At 53.0% G+C, this 16,710-nt stretch overlaps 1 protein-coding gene across 8 annotated transcripts in view; it reads left to right on the forward strand.

The window, feature by feature from the left end:
* The first annotated feature begins 1,081 nt into the window (after positions 1-1,081).
* Positions 1,082-16,710, forward strand: part of NUP98 (nucleoporin 98 and 96 precursor) — a 36,341-nt gene continuing 20,712 nt past the window's right edge. Inside the window, exons 1-15 of one of the 8 annotated variants that reach the window (XM_039704270.1) lie at positions 1,083-1,252; positions 3,213-3,316; positions 3,673-3,774; positions 3,933-4,112; positions 4,810-4,949; positions 6,415-6,522; positions 7,106-7,289; positions 8,074-8,237; positions 8,944-9,081; positions 9,642-9,702; positions 11,985-12,077; positions 12,478-12,618; positions 13,529-13,662; positions 14,363-14,550; positions 15,396-15,512. In XM_039704270.1, coding sequence (XP_039560204.1) covers positions 3,244-3,316; positions 3,673-3,774; positions 3,933-4,112; positions 4,810-4,949; positions 6,415-6,522; positions 7,106-7,289; positions 8,074-8,237; positions 8,944-9,081; positions 9,642-9,702; positions 11,985-12,077; positions 12,478-12,618; positions 13,529-13,662; positions 14,363-14,550; positions 15,396-15,512 — 1,823 coding nt within the window. In that variant the 5' untranslated portion in view covers positions 1,083-1,252; positions 3,213-3,243. Of the gene's footprint in view, positions 1,253-3,212; positions 3,317-3,672; positions 3,775-3,932; positions 4,113-4,809; positions 4,950-6,414; positions 6,523-7,105; positions 7,290-8,073; positions 8,238-8,943; positions 9,082-9,641; positions 9,730-11,984; positions 12,078-12,477; positions 12,619-13,528; positions 13,663-14,362; positions 14,551-15,395; positions 15,513-16,710 lie in introns of all 8 variants that reach the window. The other 7 variants (XM_039704269.1, XM_039704267.1, XM_039704275.1 and 4 more) reach the window with 7 other exon arrangements.

Raw genomic sequence — 16,710 nt, forward strand, 5'->3', positions numbered from 1 at the left:
AGCTCCCGCGCGCCGCGACACACCATTGGTCCTCGCGGCGGGAGCCCCGCCTCCCTCAAACGCCCCGGATGTCAGGGTGGCGCCGCGACACGGGCCGTTCTGGACCCTTCCGCGGCGCCGCGCCCCGCCCTCTCCGCCGCCCGTCCCACCAATGGGCGCTCAGTGCGCGGCGCCGCTTGGCCCAATCAGCGCCGAGCTGCGGGCGGGGGCTGCGGGGCGCGGCCAATGGGCGGCGGGCGGGGCGCGGCGCCGGCGCCGGCGCCAGGCCTTTTGTGCCGGCGGACCGGGCGGTCCCGGAGCGGGGGAGGCCCCGGGACGGAGGGAGGGCCGGAGGGAGGCGGGAAGGCCTGAGCGGGTGGGGTTTCCCGGCAGCCGTGCCCCGGCGTTCTCAGGAGTGCCGGGCCGCTTTTTGGGGAATTTTTAGGCATTTTGGTCGTCCCGGTGCGGGTCCGGTTGGAGATTCCGGGTGTTTTCCGCGGGGGATAGGCGGCTGTGGATGCGGGTAACGGCCCGGCGGTGCCCGGGGCCGGGAGTTATTTACTGTCGTGTTAATTAGTCGTGATTTAAAGTTGGGTTGGTTACGTGCGGCTTGAAGTTCTGTGGATGACACGGGTTTGTTTGGGGGGGTTTGTGCTGCTGCTGTTAAACTTCAGCTGGAGCCTTTGGGCGCGAGGGGTCCCCTCTGGGCTGGGGGTGCAGCGACTGGGAGCGGGGTGCTGTGTAAAACCCTGGGCTTTTGCTAATTCTGGCCCAGCTCTTGGGCTCACAGAATCCCAAATCCCTGGCGCTGGCACAGCCCTGCCAGCCCAGGCAGTGCCAGCTGTGCCCCATGGCCACCTTGTCCCCAGCCCAGAGCCCCTTCCCAGCTCCTCAGCAATTCTCCAGCCCCTTCCCAGCTCCTCAGCAATTCTCCAGCCCCTTCCCAGCTCCGTTCCCTGCCCTGGACTCCTCCAGCCCCTCCAGGTCTCTCTGTGGGGAGCCCAGAACTGGGCACAGCCCTTGAGGTGCTGGGGAGGAGGGGTGGGTTTGAAGTAGAACAGAATGCTTGCTGCGGGAGGGGGAAATCTTTCCATAATGTGCTTTCTCTTAGAATGCAATTTTTTAGTTTTCCTCTTAGGTAGAGTTTGGCATTTAGTGACCTCAGGACAATGTGGGAGCAGTGACTTAGCAAAGAGGATCCCCAGAACATGAGTGACTTGTGAATTTGCAGATAAGGCTGAGAGTCACAACATCGGACAGCTGGAAAGTGCAGGTGATTTTTATCTGGCCTGGAAGGGAGCCTTGCACTGGCACAGGGGGAGGTGGCTGAAAATATTCCATAGGAATGGAGAAGTGTGTTTGGGAGCTGGGGGGTCAGCCTGGAGAGAAGGATGTGCAGGGTGGTCATTTCCACTCATAACTCCCTGACAGGAGGCTCAGCTGGGCCAGCAGCAGGAATTTGCCCATGGAAAGGGTGCTCAGGCCTTGGCAGGGGCTGCCCAGGGAGCTTGGCAGTGCCCATCCCTGCAGGTGTCCCCTGCAGGTGGCACTGAGTGCTCTGGGCTGGGGACAAGGTGGCCATGGGGCACAGCTGGCACTGCCTGGGCTGGCAGGGCTGTGCCAGCCCCAGGATCCCAGGGGAGCAGGTGAGGAGGGCTCAGGGTGCTCCTCTCAGCTTGGGGAGCTCTGAGAGTTTGTCAGAGCCGCTTTTCCTGGCTTTTTCCTGGATCCTTTCACTGAAATGCCTCTTCCTGTGGCAAATGAAGCCTGTAAGGATTTGCCTGTGGGCGTGTGGAGACCCTTAACCCCAAAGTTGTGGTGTGTGTCTGTTGGAGGTGGCAGTAAATTCATCTTTTTGGTTCTCCTGCCAGGGGAGTGTGGGATTGGGCTGGTTGTTCTGGGCTGATTTAGTCTCCAGCTGCTCAGGGATGGGGGGAGCTGTGGCTGCTCCAGTCTGGCTTTGGCCATTCCCAGAAGGTGCTGTTGGTGTTAGGGAAACAAGCACTTCAGTTTCAAGGATGGGCAGGTGGCTGGGAGATGTCCCTGGGGGAGGCTGTGCTGGCAGTGCCCAGCCTTGGGCACAGGAAAGGGCAGCTCTGGCTTTCACTGGAGTTGTTGGATTTGGGAATACTCCTGGTGAGGGCCGTCCTTGCTCTGCTGTTCTCAGTTCTGCAGTGCTGTGTGTGGCTGTGCTGCCAGGGAGTGCCTGGGAATGTGGGGGAATTCCTGCATTTCCTGCTCAGTGTGGAGAGTGGTGGGATGGTATTAGCATTGCTTTTTGTTAATGGACATTATTTTAGTCATGTGTGTCTTTTCTGGTTAGTATTGTCATTGTCTTCTGGCTAATATGGTTTTCCATGCATCACTACACCTGTTATTTTTGGTTAACATGGCATTTTTGGGGTAATACTGCCTGTTCTTTAATTTTAACTTTGACTTGCTAAATGGCTTTTTTGGGTTAGCATGACATTTTGTTTTTCTAGTTCTAGCTTTTTTTTGTTGCTAGTACTGCTCTTTTGGGGCTAATATGAGCATTATTTGGGGTAGTACTGGCTTTTTTCATTAATCTGGCACGGTTTTGGCTAATCTGGAACTTCCAGTGGTGAAGCTGCAGGAAAACAGCCCACAGTTCCCTGACGGCGTGCCCGAGGAGCTGTGGGGATGATTGTGCTGGGTTTGTTGATAAACTCAGAGAGCTGGAGCAGAGTTTGTAGCTGTTTGTGCTGGGGAGAGGCAGCAGGAACGTGCTGTCAATAAACCGTGGGGGCTGGAGAGGGAATTGGGCCTGGAAAACTCCCCTGGAACAGCAGCTGCTGGGAAGTGCAGAGGGAGGCTGGATTCCTGTAACCCCTGTGCAGTGCATTCCCCTCTGTCGTGCCTGAAGCAGTTGGCAAAGAGGGTGGAACGGGAAAATCATTCCTGGAAACCCCCAGGATTGCTGTGGGATCGCTGCAGCCCAGGACACAGGCTGAGATGGGCAGGAACTGCAGCCATAATTAAGGGTGACACCTTAATTTTAGGGACACTGATGTTTAGTGACACCTCCTTAGCTTGGTGTCACTGGAATGTTGGTGCCCTTGACCCTCCTGGGGCTGTGGCAGGCTTTGGAATCACACAGTGCCATGGGGTTGGTGCTGAAGGATTCTGGTGGGATTGCTGCCCTCGGCAGTGGGGGAGATGGGAAATGAGTTTGCAGGGTGAGCTTTCAATAAAACCTGAATTCTGCTTTCCAGGTCTAGGAAGAAAACCTGACAGATCCTGAAAATGTTTAACAAATCCTTTGGAACTCCGTTTGGAGGCAGCACCGGCTTTGGGACAACTTCAACTTTTGGGCAAAGTAAGTGAAATATCCAGGGTGGTTTTAATGAGGTGTCTGTTCCTGGAGTGCAGCTCAGAGAATCCCTTGTGGGACGGAACTGGGGAGCTGCTGGGTGCTCCAGCTGGCTTGGAAGAGGCTCAGGAGCCTGAGGCTTCACCCCTAGCCAAGCTTTCAGTTCGGGCAGACAACCAGGGTTCCGTGTGTGCTGTGGACATTCCTTCTGTGGGCAGAGTGGGAAATGCAGTGCTTAGGGAAGGCTGGGGTGCTCGGGGCTGGAACAGCCTGTTGTTGGGAGGGCGTGGGGGGAAGCAGTGTCTGTTCTGGGGCAGTCTGTGGAGCTGCAGCCCCAGGGGCTCACTGGGCTGTCCTTGCAGATGCTGGCTTTGGAACCACCAGCGGAGGAGCCTTCGGGACCTCGGCCTTCGGCTCCAGCAGCAACACGGGCAGCCTGTTCGGGAGCACGCAGAGCAAGCCAGGTACTGCCCGGGGACAAGGGGACAGCCCCGGCCAAGGACCAGCAAAAACCTGCCAAAACCAGCCAAAAAGCGCCCTCCAGGCACAGGACAATGGGGAGCTGCCAGAGCTCCCAAGCAGAGGAGGTTGTGAAGGACTAACAGCCTGTTTCTGTCTGCAGGAGGGTTGTTCGGGTCCACCACCTTCAACCAGCCAGCCACCTCCTCCACCAGCACTGGCTTTGGCTTTGGAACATCCACTGGGACATCAAACAGCCTCTTTGGGACCACCAGCACTGGTGGAAGCCTGTTCTCATCCCAGAACAATGCCTTTGCACAGAACAAACCAGCTGGTTTTGGAAGTGAGTGACACTGGCTCCCCTCTGCTGTTGGGTGGGAGAGCAGTGGGAGCTGGGTGTACCTGGGGCTGGGACGGGTCAGGGTGGGGCTGGGGGTTTCTCCTGGAGCATACAGTGACATACCTGTGCCCACAGCAGCCAGGGGAGAGCCCACATGCTCCTGAATCTGTAGCTGTGATTCCAGCCCTACATTTTAAAATGAATTGCGAAAGGTGTTGGTTGGAATTCTTTATCCTGGGTGCTGTTTCGATGATATTTGATTTTAGGTTTTTATCCTGTGGCAGAGCAGTTGCAATTGGGTTTGTCTGTGTCAGGAGAAGACAGGGGATGCTGTTGAACTCTTCTGTAATTTCATGAGGCAAAAGCAACTGCTTGCAGCCCCTTCTGAAAAAAGAAAAGGAGCCTCACTGATTATAATAAAGTTACTGTATTATTTTCTTCCTACTTGTCGAGAATGGAAGGAAACTGACTGCTGTGGTTTGTCTGCTGTTTCTGGGGTGCTGAGTTAAGGACAGTTCTGCAGCAGAGAACTGCATTAGCAGCACCATCAGCTTCCAGCTTTGCTGTCAAATTATTTTTCCTAGCTGTTCTTCTGATTTTCAAACCAATTTCTAATTTGAATGAAGTATTAGGGTTTAAGTTTTAAATACTTAATTTGGGTTTGTTGTAATGCTGACATTATTTTTTGTGCTTTTTTCAGACTTTGGTACGAGCACCAGCAGTGGAGGGCTCTTTGGGACCACCAACACCACTTCCAACCCCTTTGGGAGCACATCTGGCTCTCTCTTTGGCCCAACCAGCTTTACTGCTGCTCCAACTGGCACGACTATTAAATTTAATGTAAGTTCTTCTCTTTCTTCCTAGTCCAGCCTGTTTGCTGTGGGAGGTGTTCAGTTTTGCAGTTGTTTGTGTGATGTCTTGGTCACTGAGGTGAAAAAGAGTTCATGTGGAAGTGTTCTGAACTGATTTGAAAATATCCCTTGTCAACCACTGTAGAATTGCAGGCTTGCTGGGTTTAGAGCCAACGCTGGAGGAGTACAGGAGCTCCTAAAGCTGAGCCTTCCCAGCAGGTGCCGTGGAATTCAAGGTGATCCATGGCAAAGGCTGGCAGCAGTGAGGGTTAGAGACATCCTGGGATGGGGCAGAGTCAGCGCAGCTCTCCTGGGCCAGCCGGCTCTGGGAATGGCACCTGGAAGGAGAGCAGTGGTGTCCTGCCTCCCCTGGACGAGTCCCCTTTAAGACAGGATTCAGTAACTGCTGCGAAGTTTGGTGGCAGTTGGACCTGGAGGGTGGCCCAGCAGAGGCCGTGGGGAGCTGGGCTACCTGGGGCCTGCTGGAGGAGGGACTGTGTTCCCAACACTTGTTCATGCACATCTCACCCCTCTTCATTTCTGGACTGAGCTGATGTAAGACTGAGGCTCTGGGGGCAGAGCTGTGCTGCTGCTGCCTGGGCTCTTGCAGTGCTGCAGATTTGTACTTCCACAGCACTGTTAAAAACAGGGGGGATAGTGAAATTCCTGCTGGGCTCCAGGATTTGTGTCAGAAGCTGAGGTAAACTGCTTTTAAAGTGAAACCGAAAGTAGAATTGCTGGGAGCTGTTTTGAATGTTCCTGTTGCTAATTCCACTGTTGATCATCATTAAACACACATGGGTGAGGCCTCAGCTGTACAAATAATGATGGAATCATAAAACCATGCAGTCACACAAGGCTTGGCTTGGGAGGGACCTCAGAGCCCACCCAGTGCCACCCTGCCATGGCAGGGACACCTTCCCCTGTGCCAGGCTGCTCCAGCCCCAGTGCCCAGCCTGGCCTTGGGCACTGCCAGGGATCCAGGGGCAGCCCCAGCTGCTCTGGGCACCCTGTGCCAGCCCTGCCCACCCTGCCAGGGAACAATTCCTCATTGCCAAGATCCCATCCATTGCTGCCCTCTGGCACTGGCAGCCATTCCCTGGGTGCTGTCCCTGCAGGCCTTGTCCCCAGTCCCTCTGCAGCTCTCCTGGAGCCCCTTCAGGCCCTGCCAGGGGCTCTGAGCTCTCCCTGGAGCTTCTCCTCTCCAGGTGAGCACCCCCAGCCCTGGAGCAGCTCCCTGGCTCCTTGGACTGGCTCCTAGAGCTCCTCATCCTCCTGCTGTTGGTGCCCCAGGGCTGGGGGCTCTGCAGGTGGGGTCTTGCCCAGGCAGAGCAGTCACCCAGAGCCTTGGGTCTGTGCTAGGTGTAGGATTTCCCAGGATCTGCAGGGAGCTCTGGCTGTGTTCCCCCAAGTCTGCCTGGATTTTAACCTGGTCCTTCCTCCCTTCCCGGCAGCCCCCAACCGGCACGGACACCATGGTGAAATCCGGCGTCAGCACCAACATCAACACCAAGCACCAGTGCATCACTGCCATGAAGGAGTACGAGAGCAAGTCCCTCGAGGTCAGTGCAGGGGGCACAGCCTTGCCTCGGGCCTTTCTGGGCCACAGTTACTGTCTGTGCTCGTTAATGCAAAAATACTAATGAGCCTTCAATATCGGCATCACACACGAGAGGTGCTGTCACGTAAAACAATTAATGCAGCGCCACGTTAATTGCAGTTGGGTTGAAGTGCTTAATGCAGGTCTGGGAGAGCTGAAATTTCATCTTGTCAGAAGGAATGAGATCCTGTTGGGACCAGCTCTGCTCTGCTGAGATAACAGCAGGATCCCAGGCAGAGCTCAGTTGTTTGTTACAAACTAGTGTTCCCAAGGATTTATCCTGGGGCCTTCCCATTTGGGCTGCTTTGTTTGACCCTTCAAAACAGACAGTTTATAAAATATCTGAAAAGGCTCTGGGATGTCAAATTGAAGTAAAAACATGGATCTAACTTCAGGTCCCATTTTTAGTGTCCTTGTTTTCAAAAATGTGGTGTTGCAGCTTTTCTTGAGCCTTCACCTTGGTGAAGATGGGGTGCTGTGTGAGTGTGGTAAGGACATTTGCCTGCCCTTGCCCGGGGTAAAAAAAGAGCTGGATTTTCCTCTAGGAACTCCGTTTGGAAGACTACCAGGCAAATAGGAAAGGGCCCACGAATCCTGTAGGAGCAGGAGCAACTGCTGGCTTGTTTGGCTCTTCCACTGCCACGTCCAGCACGGCCACAGGACTTTTTGGCTCTTCCACTACCAACACAGGCTTCTCCTATGGACAGAATAAAACTGCTTTTGGAACCAGTAAGTACTGCCTGGCCTCGGTGTTCCTGTGAGTGCATGTGCAAATACTCTGTTAAACCATTTAGAGTTCTGTGATACAAAATGCTGAGACACTGCTGTGGGCTCAGAGCTGTGCCGGTTGTATTGCCAGCATTGACTCGTGCAGCTCCCTGCCATAGGAATCAGTTTTCTTACTTTCCCTTGGAAAAGTTCAAACAAATTTGGATTTTTATTAGGATTTGGTAGAAATCAAAAAGTAAATAGATCATAGAATCCCAGAATGGTTTGGGTTAGAGGGGACCTTGAAGCCCACCCAGTCTCACTCTGCCATGGGCAGGGACACCTTCCACTGTGCCAGGCTGCTCTGGGCACCCTGTGCCAGCCCTGCCCACCCTGCCAGGGAAGGACTTTTCCTAGTAATAGATATTTGTGTTTGTGGAATTTGACTGTAAACAGATCCAAATCCTGCAGGCAGTAGGAATGGAAGTGGTTGTTGGATGAGCAGAGACAGGACCCAGGGAGCGCCTGGGGCTGGGCCAGGCCAGGCTGCAGAGCAGGGAAAGGCTCTTCCCCAGAGGCTGCTGGCACTGCCCAGGGAATGGGCACGGCCCCGAGGCTGCCAGAGCTCCAGGAGCCTTTGGCCAGCGCTGCCAGTGGTGCCCAGGCTGGGCTTGGGGGCTCTGGGCAGGGCAGGGCTGGCACTGGGGGGTCCCTCCAGCTCAGGATATTCTGTGACCCTTTTTGCTGTGTGCATGCTGGGGTGTTTGTCTGCTGGGCTGGTCTCTAACTCCCATTGGTGTCCCAGGTACCACCGGCTTTGGCACGGGCACCACCGGGGGGCTCTTTGGGCAGCAGTCCCAGACCACGAGTCTGTTCAACAAACCCTTTGGCCAGGCCACCACCACGCAGAACACCGGCTTCTCCTTCGGGGGCACCAGCACCCTGGGCCAGCCCAACACCAACACCATGGTATGCTCTGCTGCAGCTCTGGGGTGTGCCTCAGAGTCCACTGCAGGGGGTAAAAGCGCGGTGCCGAGCTCTGAAGGTTGTGGTGGAGTGAGGAACCTGCTGGCAGTCAGCTTTGTTCCTGACAATTGGAGAACAGGCAGCTGTTCACAAATCATGTACCCCCTCACCTCCTCAAGCAGCTGCTCTCTTGCAACTCCTGTGCTTCCCATCATTTTCACACAGATAATGTCATTCCATTATCAGCCTTCTATGGGAATTCAAGTCCTGGGCTTTTTGGTGACAGATGAGCAACATTTGGGGGCTTGTGTGATAGAAAGAGTCTATGTAGTTGTAACTTGTTGTATAACTAGAGGCTTTGGTTCCAGATGTCCTGTGTTGTTTGTGAATTTGTTGTGACTTCTCCCAGAAAACCCTGTGAAATGTTTCTTTTCCATCTCCCTTGCTCAAAGTGATGAGGAAATTCCAATATCCTTTAAATCTTGGAGCATAAATTTTTGTTGGTTTTTTTTTTAAATTTCCTTTTAGTAACTAATTTTTTGGAGGAGGACTAAAGCTTCTGGAATGCTCCTCACCCCTTCTCTTCCCCCAGCACGAGGGCAAATGCAGCATTGTTGTTTTGCCTCATTTTGTGTGTTGGATGTGTTGTTGTCAGTGCTGGACTTGGAAAAGCCTGGGAGCATTACCTTAACCTGGTTCCTTTTTGTAGGGTCTCTTTGGGGTCACCCAGCCCTCACAGCCTGGAGGCCTTTTTGGGACAGCTGCCAATACAAATGCTGGGACTGGATTTGGAACGGGAACTGGCCTTTTTGGACAAGCCAACACGGGATTTGGTGTTGGTGGTTCGGTACGTCTGTGCCTCCGCAGTAAAGAGAGAAAACCAAGCAGAGCCCTGTTCTGGGGTGCTGGCTGCACAGAACTTGTGTCAGCTTAGGGATCAGGATGTCTGAGATACAAAAGTCAGGTGGTTTGCTGTACACTGGAGGATAAACAGGTGTAGTAGAGTCGTTTTTTTAACAAGTGATGTGTGGAGTGATAAAAGCAGCAGGAGATTTCAAGGTTCTCAGTGCCTGGGATGCCTCAGCATAGGGTTGGAAATACAGGTTACAAGTTGTGATGAACCAAAACAGCCTTGGTTTTTGATACTCAGTCATTTTGGTTCTGCTGGAGCAAAAATCACAGATCACTGAGATTGGACAAGTCCTTTAAGCCCCTTGAGTCTGACCCTAAGAGCTGCTTTTGGGGGATCTTCCAGCTGGCTTGGGATAACCCCACTCATGGGAGGGTGGGCTGGGGGGCTCAGCTGTGCTTGGCTTTAGTTCTGCTTCCCTGCCTGCAGCCAAACACCAGTACAATTCCTGTGCTGTCAACGTCCCAGTTTCCACATTGCTGTTGTTTTCCTTTCAGACGCTGTTTGGGAACAAGCCTGCTGGGTTTGGAGCCACCACGACCAGCGCGCCTTCGTTCGGTACCACCACGGGCGGGGGCCTCTTCGGTAACAACCCTGCTCTGCCCTTAGGAGCCCCTGCAAACCCTTCCAGTCTGGGCACAGGGGAAGAAGTGTGGTTCAATCATGTAAATCTGTACTCCGTGTACCACACACTGCAGAGAGCACGTGCTGAGTACTGTAGTGTTGGAATTGTCAGGTGAACGATGGCCCTGGCACAGAGGAACGTGCTGGGTGCTGGGTTGTGCCTTTGCTCTTGGTGGGGCTCCCTGATTTGGGAAGTAGATGTTCAAGTGCCACTGTTTGGGTGAGTCCTTAAGGGAATTTTCAGCCTGGGATGGCCAGGAGAGCCCCTGGGATCCAAGGGAGCATTGGGAAGGGCATTCCCAGCAGGGAGGGGAGGGGATTCTGCCCCTCTGCTCAGCTCCAGGGAGCCTCAGCTGGAGTGTCCTGTTCAGTTCTGGGCTCCACAGCTCAAGAAGACCAGGAGCTACTGGAGAGGGTCCAGCGAAGGCCACAGGGATGATTTGGGGTCTGGAGCATCTCTGGTGAGGAGAGGCTGTGGGAGCTGGGCCTGGTCAGTCTGGAGAAAGGAAGGCTGAGAGGGGATCCATCCATCTCATCCCGTCCATCCATATACCCCATCCATCCACGTCTCTCCAGGGGTGTCAGGATGGTGCAGACTCTGCTCAGTGGTGCCAGTGGCAGGACAAGGAGCAATGGCCAGGAACTAAAACACAACAATTCCAGCCCAGCCTGAGGAAGAACTTCCTTCCCTGCAGGGGCAGGGCCCTGGAGCAGCTGCCCAGGCAGGGGCTGGAGTCTCCCTGTCTGGGGACATCCCAAAGCCTGGGCACATTCCTGTCACTGCTGTTCCTGCCTGGCCAGGGGGCTGGCCTGGGTGGGCTCACAGGTCCCTCCCAACTCCACCCATGCTGTAATTCTGTGGTTGAAAACTCTTGAAATCAAGGATTCAGGGAGCAGAGGACTTTGTTAGGAGGCTGTGAACGCGCTGTGTTGGCACAGCAGCACTGGGAGAATTGGGGTAAAACCAGTGGTCCCTGGGCTTGGGCAGGTGTCAGGAGATCCTGCACTGCAGTGAAGGTGAATTGAGTCAGCTCCAGTTCAGCTGTGGCTGTTGTGGTGTGAAGGACCAAAGTCCTGAGGAGCTGGTGGCGTGTTCCTGGTGGCCTCTGGTGTGAGAGCTGATGTTGGGTGGGTGTGACTGAGCAGGAGGAATGTGTAAGGGTGGCCGAAGGGAGTGGCAGCTTCTTTCATGGGACTGAACTCTCTCCTGCCTTTTTAATTCTGCATTTCAGAGCAGCAAAAAAACCTGTGTCTGTGAGAGGGAGTAGAAGGGGTTGGACCCTGCTGTCCCTGTCCTGCAGTGCTGTTTTCTGTTGGTTATTTAAAGGCAGTGGGGCCTGCCCTGCCTTTAGCTGCTGTGCCAGCCTGCCCATACAGACTCGAGGGAGCTGGCTGAGCTTTTAGGTCCTTCCCAGATCAAGCTCTTTGTAGTTCTCAGTGCTCTGAGCCAGGACAGCACCTTGGCAAGCAGGATTTGACTGGTGAGCAGTCCTGTGTAAGCCTCCCAGGGGTGTGAAAGGTGCTTTTGAGTTCTTGTTCTGCTGCTCAGGGTCTCCATGGCCCTGCAGTGTGTTGGCACTGTCTGGTGGAGACCAGCCTTTGCAGTGTGTGGTTTTGGTTTGCCTGGGTAGCAGTTTGTAGGAGGAATGGAGCTGGATTCCAAGGGGTTGTTGCACACCTGCAGCTTTTCAGTTTAATCCTGGCTTTGTGTGCTAACCAGCCGTGGGATGGGGTCAGCATCTGCAGTAGAACTGAGCTCATGGTAGGTTTGGGGTGGCCTTGTTGCAGCTACAGCTGTGCCCTGGAACTGTGCAGATCTGAGTTCCCACCTGCTCTGTGGTGAGGGTCAGAGAAATGTGTGTGGTATAAACAGGATGAAATGAGGTTTGTTCCCTCCAGGCACTCAAAAAACCCCAGCACGTTTTACTCCATTGCCAGATAGAGCAGCATCCTGTCAGCCCTTTCTGGGAAACTCTGAAGTTTGTAACAAACTGAAAAGCTTAGGAAGGCAGACCAGCATTCTTCTGTGCTGCTTTAATGCTATATTTGTAACTAAAATGTGTTTAGTCCCTTCTTGCCAATTGCCAGTTTAACCTGTGCTGCTGGAAACAGTGGGAAATTTGACTTGGCAGGGCTCTTCGACCCTGTGAGGCTTATTAATTTAAATACATGGTTTTAATTTCATCTCTAATGAGCTGCTCATTCTGTTGTTGCAGGTTTTGGTGCCAACACTGCTGGAAATAGCTTGTTTGGAAATAAGCCTGCAACTGGGACTCTGGGCACTGGACTTGGAACAGGGTTTGGAACAGGTAAGCATTTCCCAGCCCGTTTCTGGGCAGCTCCAGCCCTCTGGGCAGCTCCAGCATTTCCCAGCCCGTTTCTGGGCAGCTCCAGCCCTCAGGCTGCAGTGCTGGTCCAGCCTGGGCATTGCCTGTAGCTGAGTTAGGAAAGGCTGGGTGGGCATGGTTCACCTTCAAGCCAGAATGGCTCAGGGCAGCTCCAGGGGAGCTTCTTAGCACAGTGCCAAGTGGCCTGGTAGAAATGGGGCATCACTGGGACTGGTGAGGTGCTCTGTGCTCAGAGCCTCTGCTCCTGCAGCCTCCCTGGGCATGGGAGCGTTCCTGCAGTCCAGGAAGGAATGCTTGGTTGTGCCTGTGACCTTGTCAGAGTGCCGTGGTGACTGACAGTGACCTCCCTCTCCTGTCACAGCTCTGGGGGCAGGACAGACATCCCTGTTTGGAAACACCCAGCCCAAGCTGGGGGGAACGCTGGGGACGGGCGCGTTCGGAGCCCCAGGATTCAACACCTCCACAGCCACCCTGGGCTTCGGGGCCTCTCAGCCTGCTGTAGGTGAGTGTCCATGAGCCTGCTGCCTGTGCCCACGTGCCTGAGCACAGGAGCACACCCTCCAAAGGGTTTGGAACAACAGAACATCTCCTTGGGGCTGCCTCTGTTCTCAGTCACAGTGCAGACCGTGTTAATGAGCCTTGTTTTGCTAGCTATATGTATATTTTTAAAGGAATTCCAAGTTGCTTTACGTGCCCAATAATTGCACTTATTTTAGAGCACTGTCTTGAAGATGAGTAATTTTCCCAAATTGAATTTGGGGCAGCAAGAATAGATGTGCACAATGAAAAGTTAGGGAAGTACAGCATTGGTTTTTTCACTACTTCCAGATAGGAGAGGCCTAGAGGGCCTTTATTAACAGGAATGCTGTGCCTTTGGGACAAAAATAAGACTCAGTTGTCTCCAGCTCTCCTGCAGACCATGACAATAAGACCCTGTTGTTCTGAGAGTGGTTTTGTTATTCTTTGGGAATGCCCACATCCCACCCTGGCTTTGTTGGAATTAGAATTAAGCTCCTTTTGGTGGCTTGAATGTTTCATGGGGTGAGGTCTTAGAGCATTTTAATAGGAATTAAAATGAAATACTTTAAGACAGAAAGACAAGATTTAGAATCCATTGTAGAGGGGACTGTAGACCTGTGTGATTGTGGGAGCAGTAATGTCAATATTCTGCTTGAAATGTTTTCCCTGCACACCCTTTCAGAAGCCATCTGGATTAGTTGAATATTCTGGCAGGCCAGGCTCTTCCCACTGCTCTGCAGCTCTCTCCACCCTCAGCTTTTCACCCATGAGAACTCAGTAAATATGGTTGTACACTCTGATGGAGGAAGGAGGTGTTCTGGGCACTGCTGTGTTTCTCCCTGCCCTGGTTCTGTTCCCAGAGCTCTAAAACTGAAATGCTGCTCCTCTTGTAGCTCTGACAGACCCCAATGCCTCTGCAGCCCAGCAAGCTGTCCTCCAGCAGCACCTCAACAGCCTGACCTACTCGCCCTTTGGGGACTCCCCACTCTTCAGAAACCCCATGTCAGACCCCAAGAAGAAGGAAGAGGTGAGTGCCCATCAGCACTGAACTCGTTTTATGGGTGACAGTGGGATTGGTTGCTCTGTGTGCAGTCCTCACTTCAGTGCACACTGAGCAGCCAAGTAAGCTGCCCTCTGTGCTCTCCCAGTGGTGCAGTGGCTTTTTGCCCCCCAGGACACAAAGTGCTTGATTTTATTCTGGTTGAGTTCCCTGCCCATGGCAGGGGGTTGGAAGTACATGATCTTTAAGGTGCTTTCCATCCCAAAGCATTCCATGATTTCCTGCTTTTGCCTGCATCACAGCCTTGGCTGTGGAGTTCCTGTGTTCCCTGCTGCTGATTGGGAATAAAGATGGGTTGTTGTTAGTGCTTGGAATAATTGTAGTGCTTTGCTTAGGACATCCCTGAGAGTCTCTGATAAACCCTTCCCTGTTGCTTTGTTCAAAAGATGATAGAACAAACAGTTCCCAGGCTTTTGGGGTGGTAGGGGACGTTCTGAATGTCTGCTGCCCCCGGGCAGGTTCCAGGGGCTGGGGGTGAGTCCTGCCTGGCAGCTGGAGCCCGGGGTGCCCGTGGACCCAGGCTGATGCTGGGGCTGTGCATGGAGCCCCTAACCTGGGTGCAATTATTGCTCCCCTTTACTTACACCCCCTTTGCCTTTCAGCGCCCTGGGCTGGAGCACCCCAGAGCTCTGTCCCCATGCCTGAGATGTCCATCTTTGTGTTGCAGAGGCTGAAGCCAACCAACCCAGCAGCCCAGAAGGCCCTGACGACCCCCACCCACTACAAGCTGACCCCGCGCCCCGCCACCCGAGTGCGGCCCAAGGCGCTGCAGTCCGCGGGCTCGGCCAAGTCCCAGCTCTTTGATGGGCTGGATGATGACGAGCCCTCCCTGTCCAACGGAGCCTTCATGCCAAAGTGAGCTTCTCTTTGGTCTCTGAGTCACAGTCTTATGGCAGCTGCTGTGTATTTACCCCGAGTCTCATGGTTTTGTGCTCTGGTTCGTATTGGAAGAACAACACGTTGTCTGTAAGACTTCACTAGAGCTGTTTTCTGTAGAGGAGGTGAAGAGGTTCAGATTAGACTCTTAAGGCCAAATAAGCTATAAAATGAGGTCAGCCCGTGATGGGAGCAAAGCTCCTGTGAAGTCATTGAGGAATTCTTACAAGGAAAGCTTGCACAGGATGATACTTCCTGCTCCTCAACTGGGAGTGTCAACAGGTTTGCTCATGCCCTTAGTATGGAGGCAGATTTCTGGTGGTTTTATCCCAGCCCTGGTTCTGTTTCAGATCCACAGATGTTTCTGTGAGAAATAAACCGTGGATCTGCCTGAGTGAAACTTTGGGTTCAGTTTTTAGGTACATCAGTGGCAGTCAAATGGAAAAGAGATTTTGAAGGGTTTGGAGTTAAGCAGAAACAAAGGGCTAAAAAGCTTAAAGTGACCCTGCTGTAAAATGAGCCTTCCCCTGTGGGCCAGACCTGTTTTTCTAGAAAAGGTGATTTGGGAAACAGAAAACAGAGTTTGCTGAACTTGGGCTTTGAGCCTTTCACTGGCTTGTGCTTTTTGCATCTCTATATTAATTAGCCAGAGCCTTGAATGGAATTCCCCAAAAAATTTTAGGATCTCTTGCAGGAGACTGGTTATGTCCTGAGTGTGGGAACAGGTCTTAGAGCTGGTTCCTGGTCCCTGGAGCATCTGAATTAAGTACAATATACACACGTATGCAGTGGATAGATCCAAATTTCCCTTTCTTGGTGTTTAGGAAGAGCATCAAGAAGCTGGTTCTGAAGAACCTGAGCAGCAGCAACCTGTTCTCACCTGTGAGCCGAGAGAACGAGGACCTGGCGTCGCCGTCGGAGTACCCGGAGAACGGGGACAGGTGAGTGAGTCACCCTGCAGGCTTTGTCCTCAGAAATGCAGACTGGTTCTGCCTGTCCCTAAATTACTGCTGGACAGCAGCCCCTTCTTCTCGGGCATGTCACTTCTCTGTTCATTGAAAGCAGTTGGCCTGCTGGGAGATGCATTTCCTCCTGCACTAACTGTGTGTTCTTCCTTTGTGGGCACTGCCAGGTTACCCCACCCAAAATCCAGGTCAGAGAGCAGGGACTTCATGTTCTGGATGAGTCTCGCTTCCTTCCCTGTAGCAAGAAACCAGGATATTCCTTGGGGGAAGTGCTAAACCTGACTGAGGGGAGAAGAACCTCTGCTGATCAGTCCTCAGTGATGTGGGAATTGCAAGGGAGTGCCACTGATCCTCATGTCTCATACTTCTATTTTCTGTATATATGTGTTTTGTACAGATTACACTGAGGAGCCTCTAAGGCTACATCCTCCCCCTGCAAAAGCCATAATTCCAACCTCTTCTAAAAAATCTGGGGCCATGTTTTAGTTGAACTCTGGTTTTTGAGCCTTGGTTTTCTTTTAATCAGAGGCTGGAAAAAACCTGCCCAGCTCACCATGTTGATTTTATTGAAAGCTACTAAAATAAGAGCTGCTGTGGGAGTGAGGTCACCCTGGCCCTGTGGGCAGAGAGGTGGGGCTGTGGGGTGGATGTTACACTCCCTTTGAGGCTTCTCTCCAGCCTGAGCTCCCTGTTCCACTCAGCTCTGCACAGGGCACGTGCCTTAGTCCCAGCGTGTGGGGACTGTCCCAGTCTCACCACTGTCCTTGCTGTAGTGGGAGCCTCAGTGGCACAGGTGGTCAGGCAGGAGCAGAGGGAAGGGAAATAATCACTGACACTGCAGTTGGTTCTAGGAGTGTACCCCTAATGACAGAGTAGCAAAGCTAGCCTTTGTCCCTCAAAAAAGGAAAGAAGCCCAGAAGTTTCTCTCAACTATTAGGTGAAAAGCCACCTCTTAGGACCTCAGAGACTTCACCAAAAACTTGGGGTCATCTACTTGGATAGAAGCCAAAAAGTCCCGCCTGGCCCATCAGGTAGAAAAGAGGAGAACAAAAAAACTAAGAGGCTTTTGTGAAGGTGTTTATACCAGGGGCAGACCTCTGTACCTGGCTGGAGTTTTTCTGTTTGTTATTTTGCCTTTTATTAAACCTTTTTGTTTCTAACACGGCAGCAGAAG

This window comes from Passer montanus, unplaced genomic scaffold (genome assembly GCF_014805655.1).
Source record: "Passer montanus isolate IOZ18808 unplaced genomic scaffold, ASM1480565v1 scaffold171, whole genome shotgun sequence".
Taxonomy (NCBI): Eukaryota; Metazoa; Chordata; class Aves; order Passeriformes; family Passeridae; genus Passer; species Passer montanus.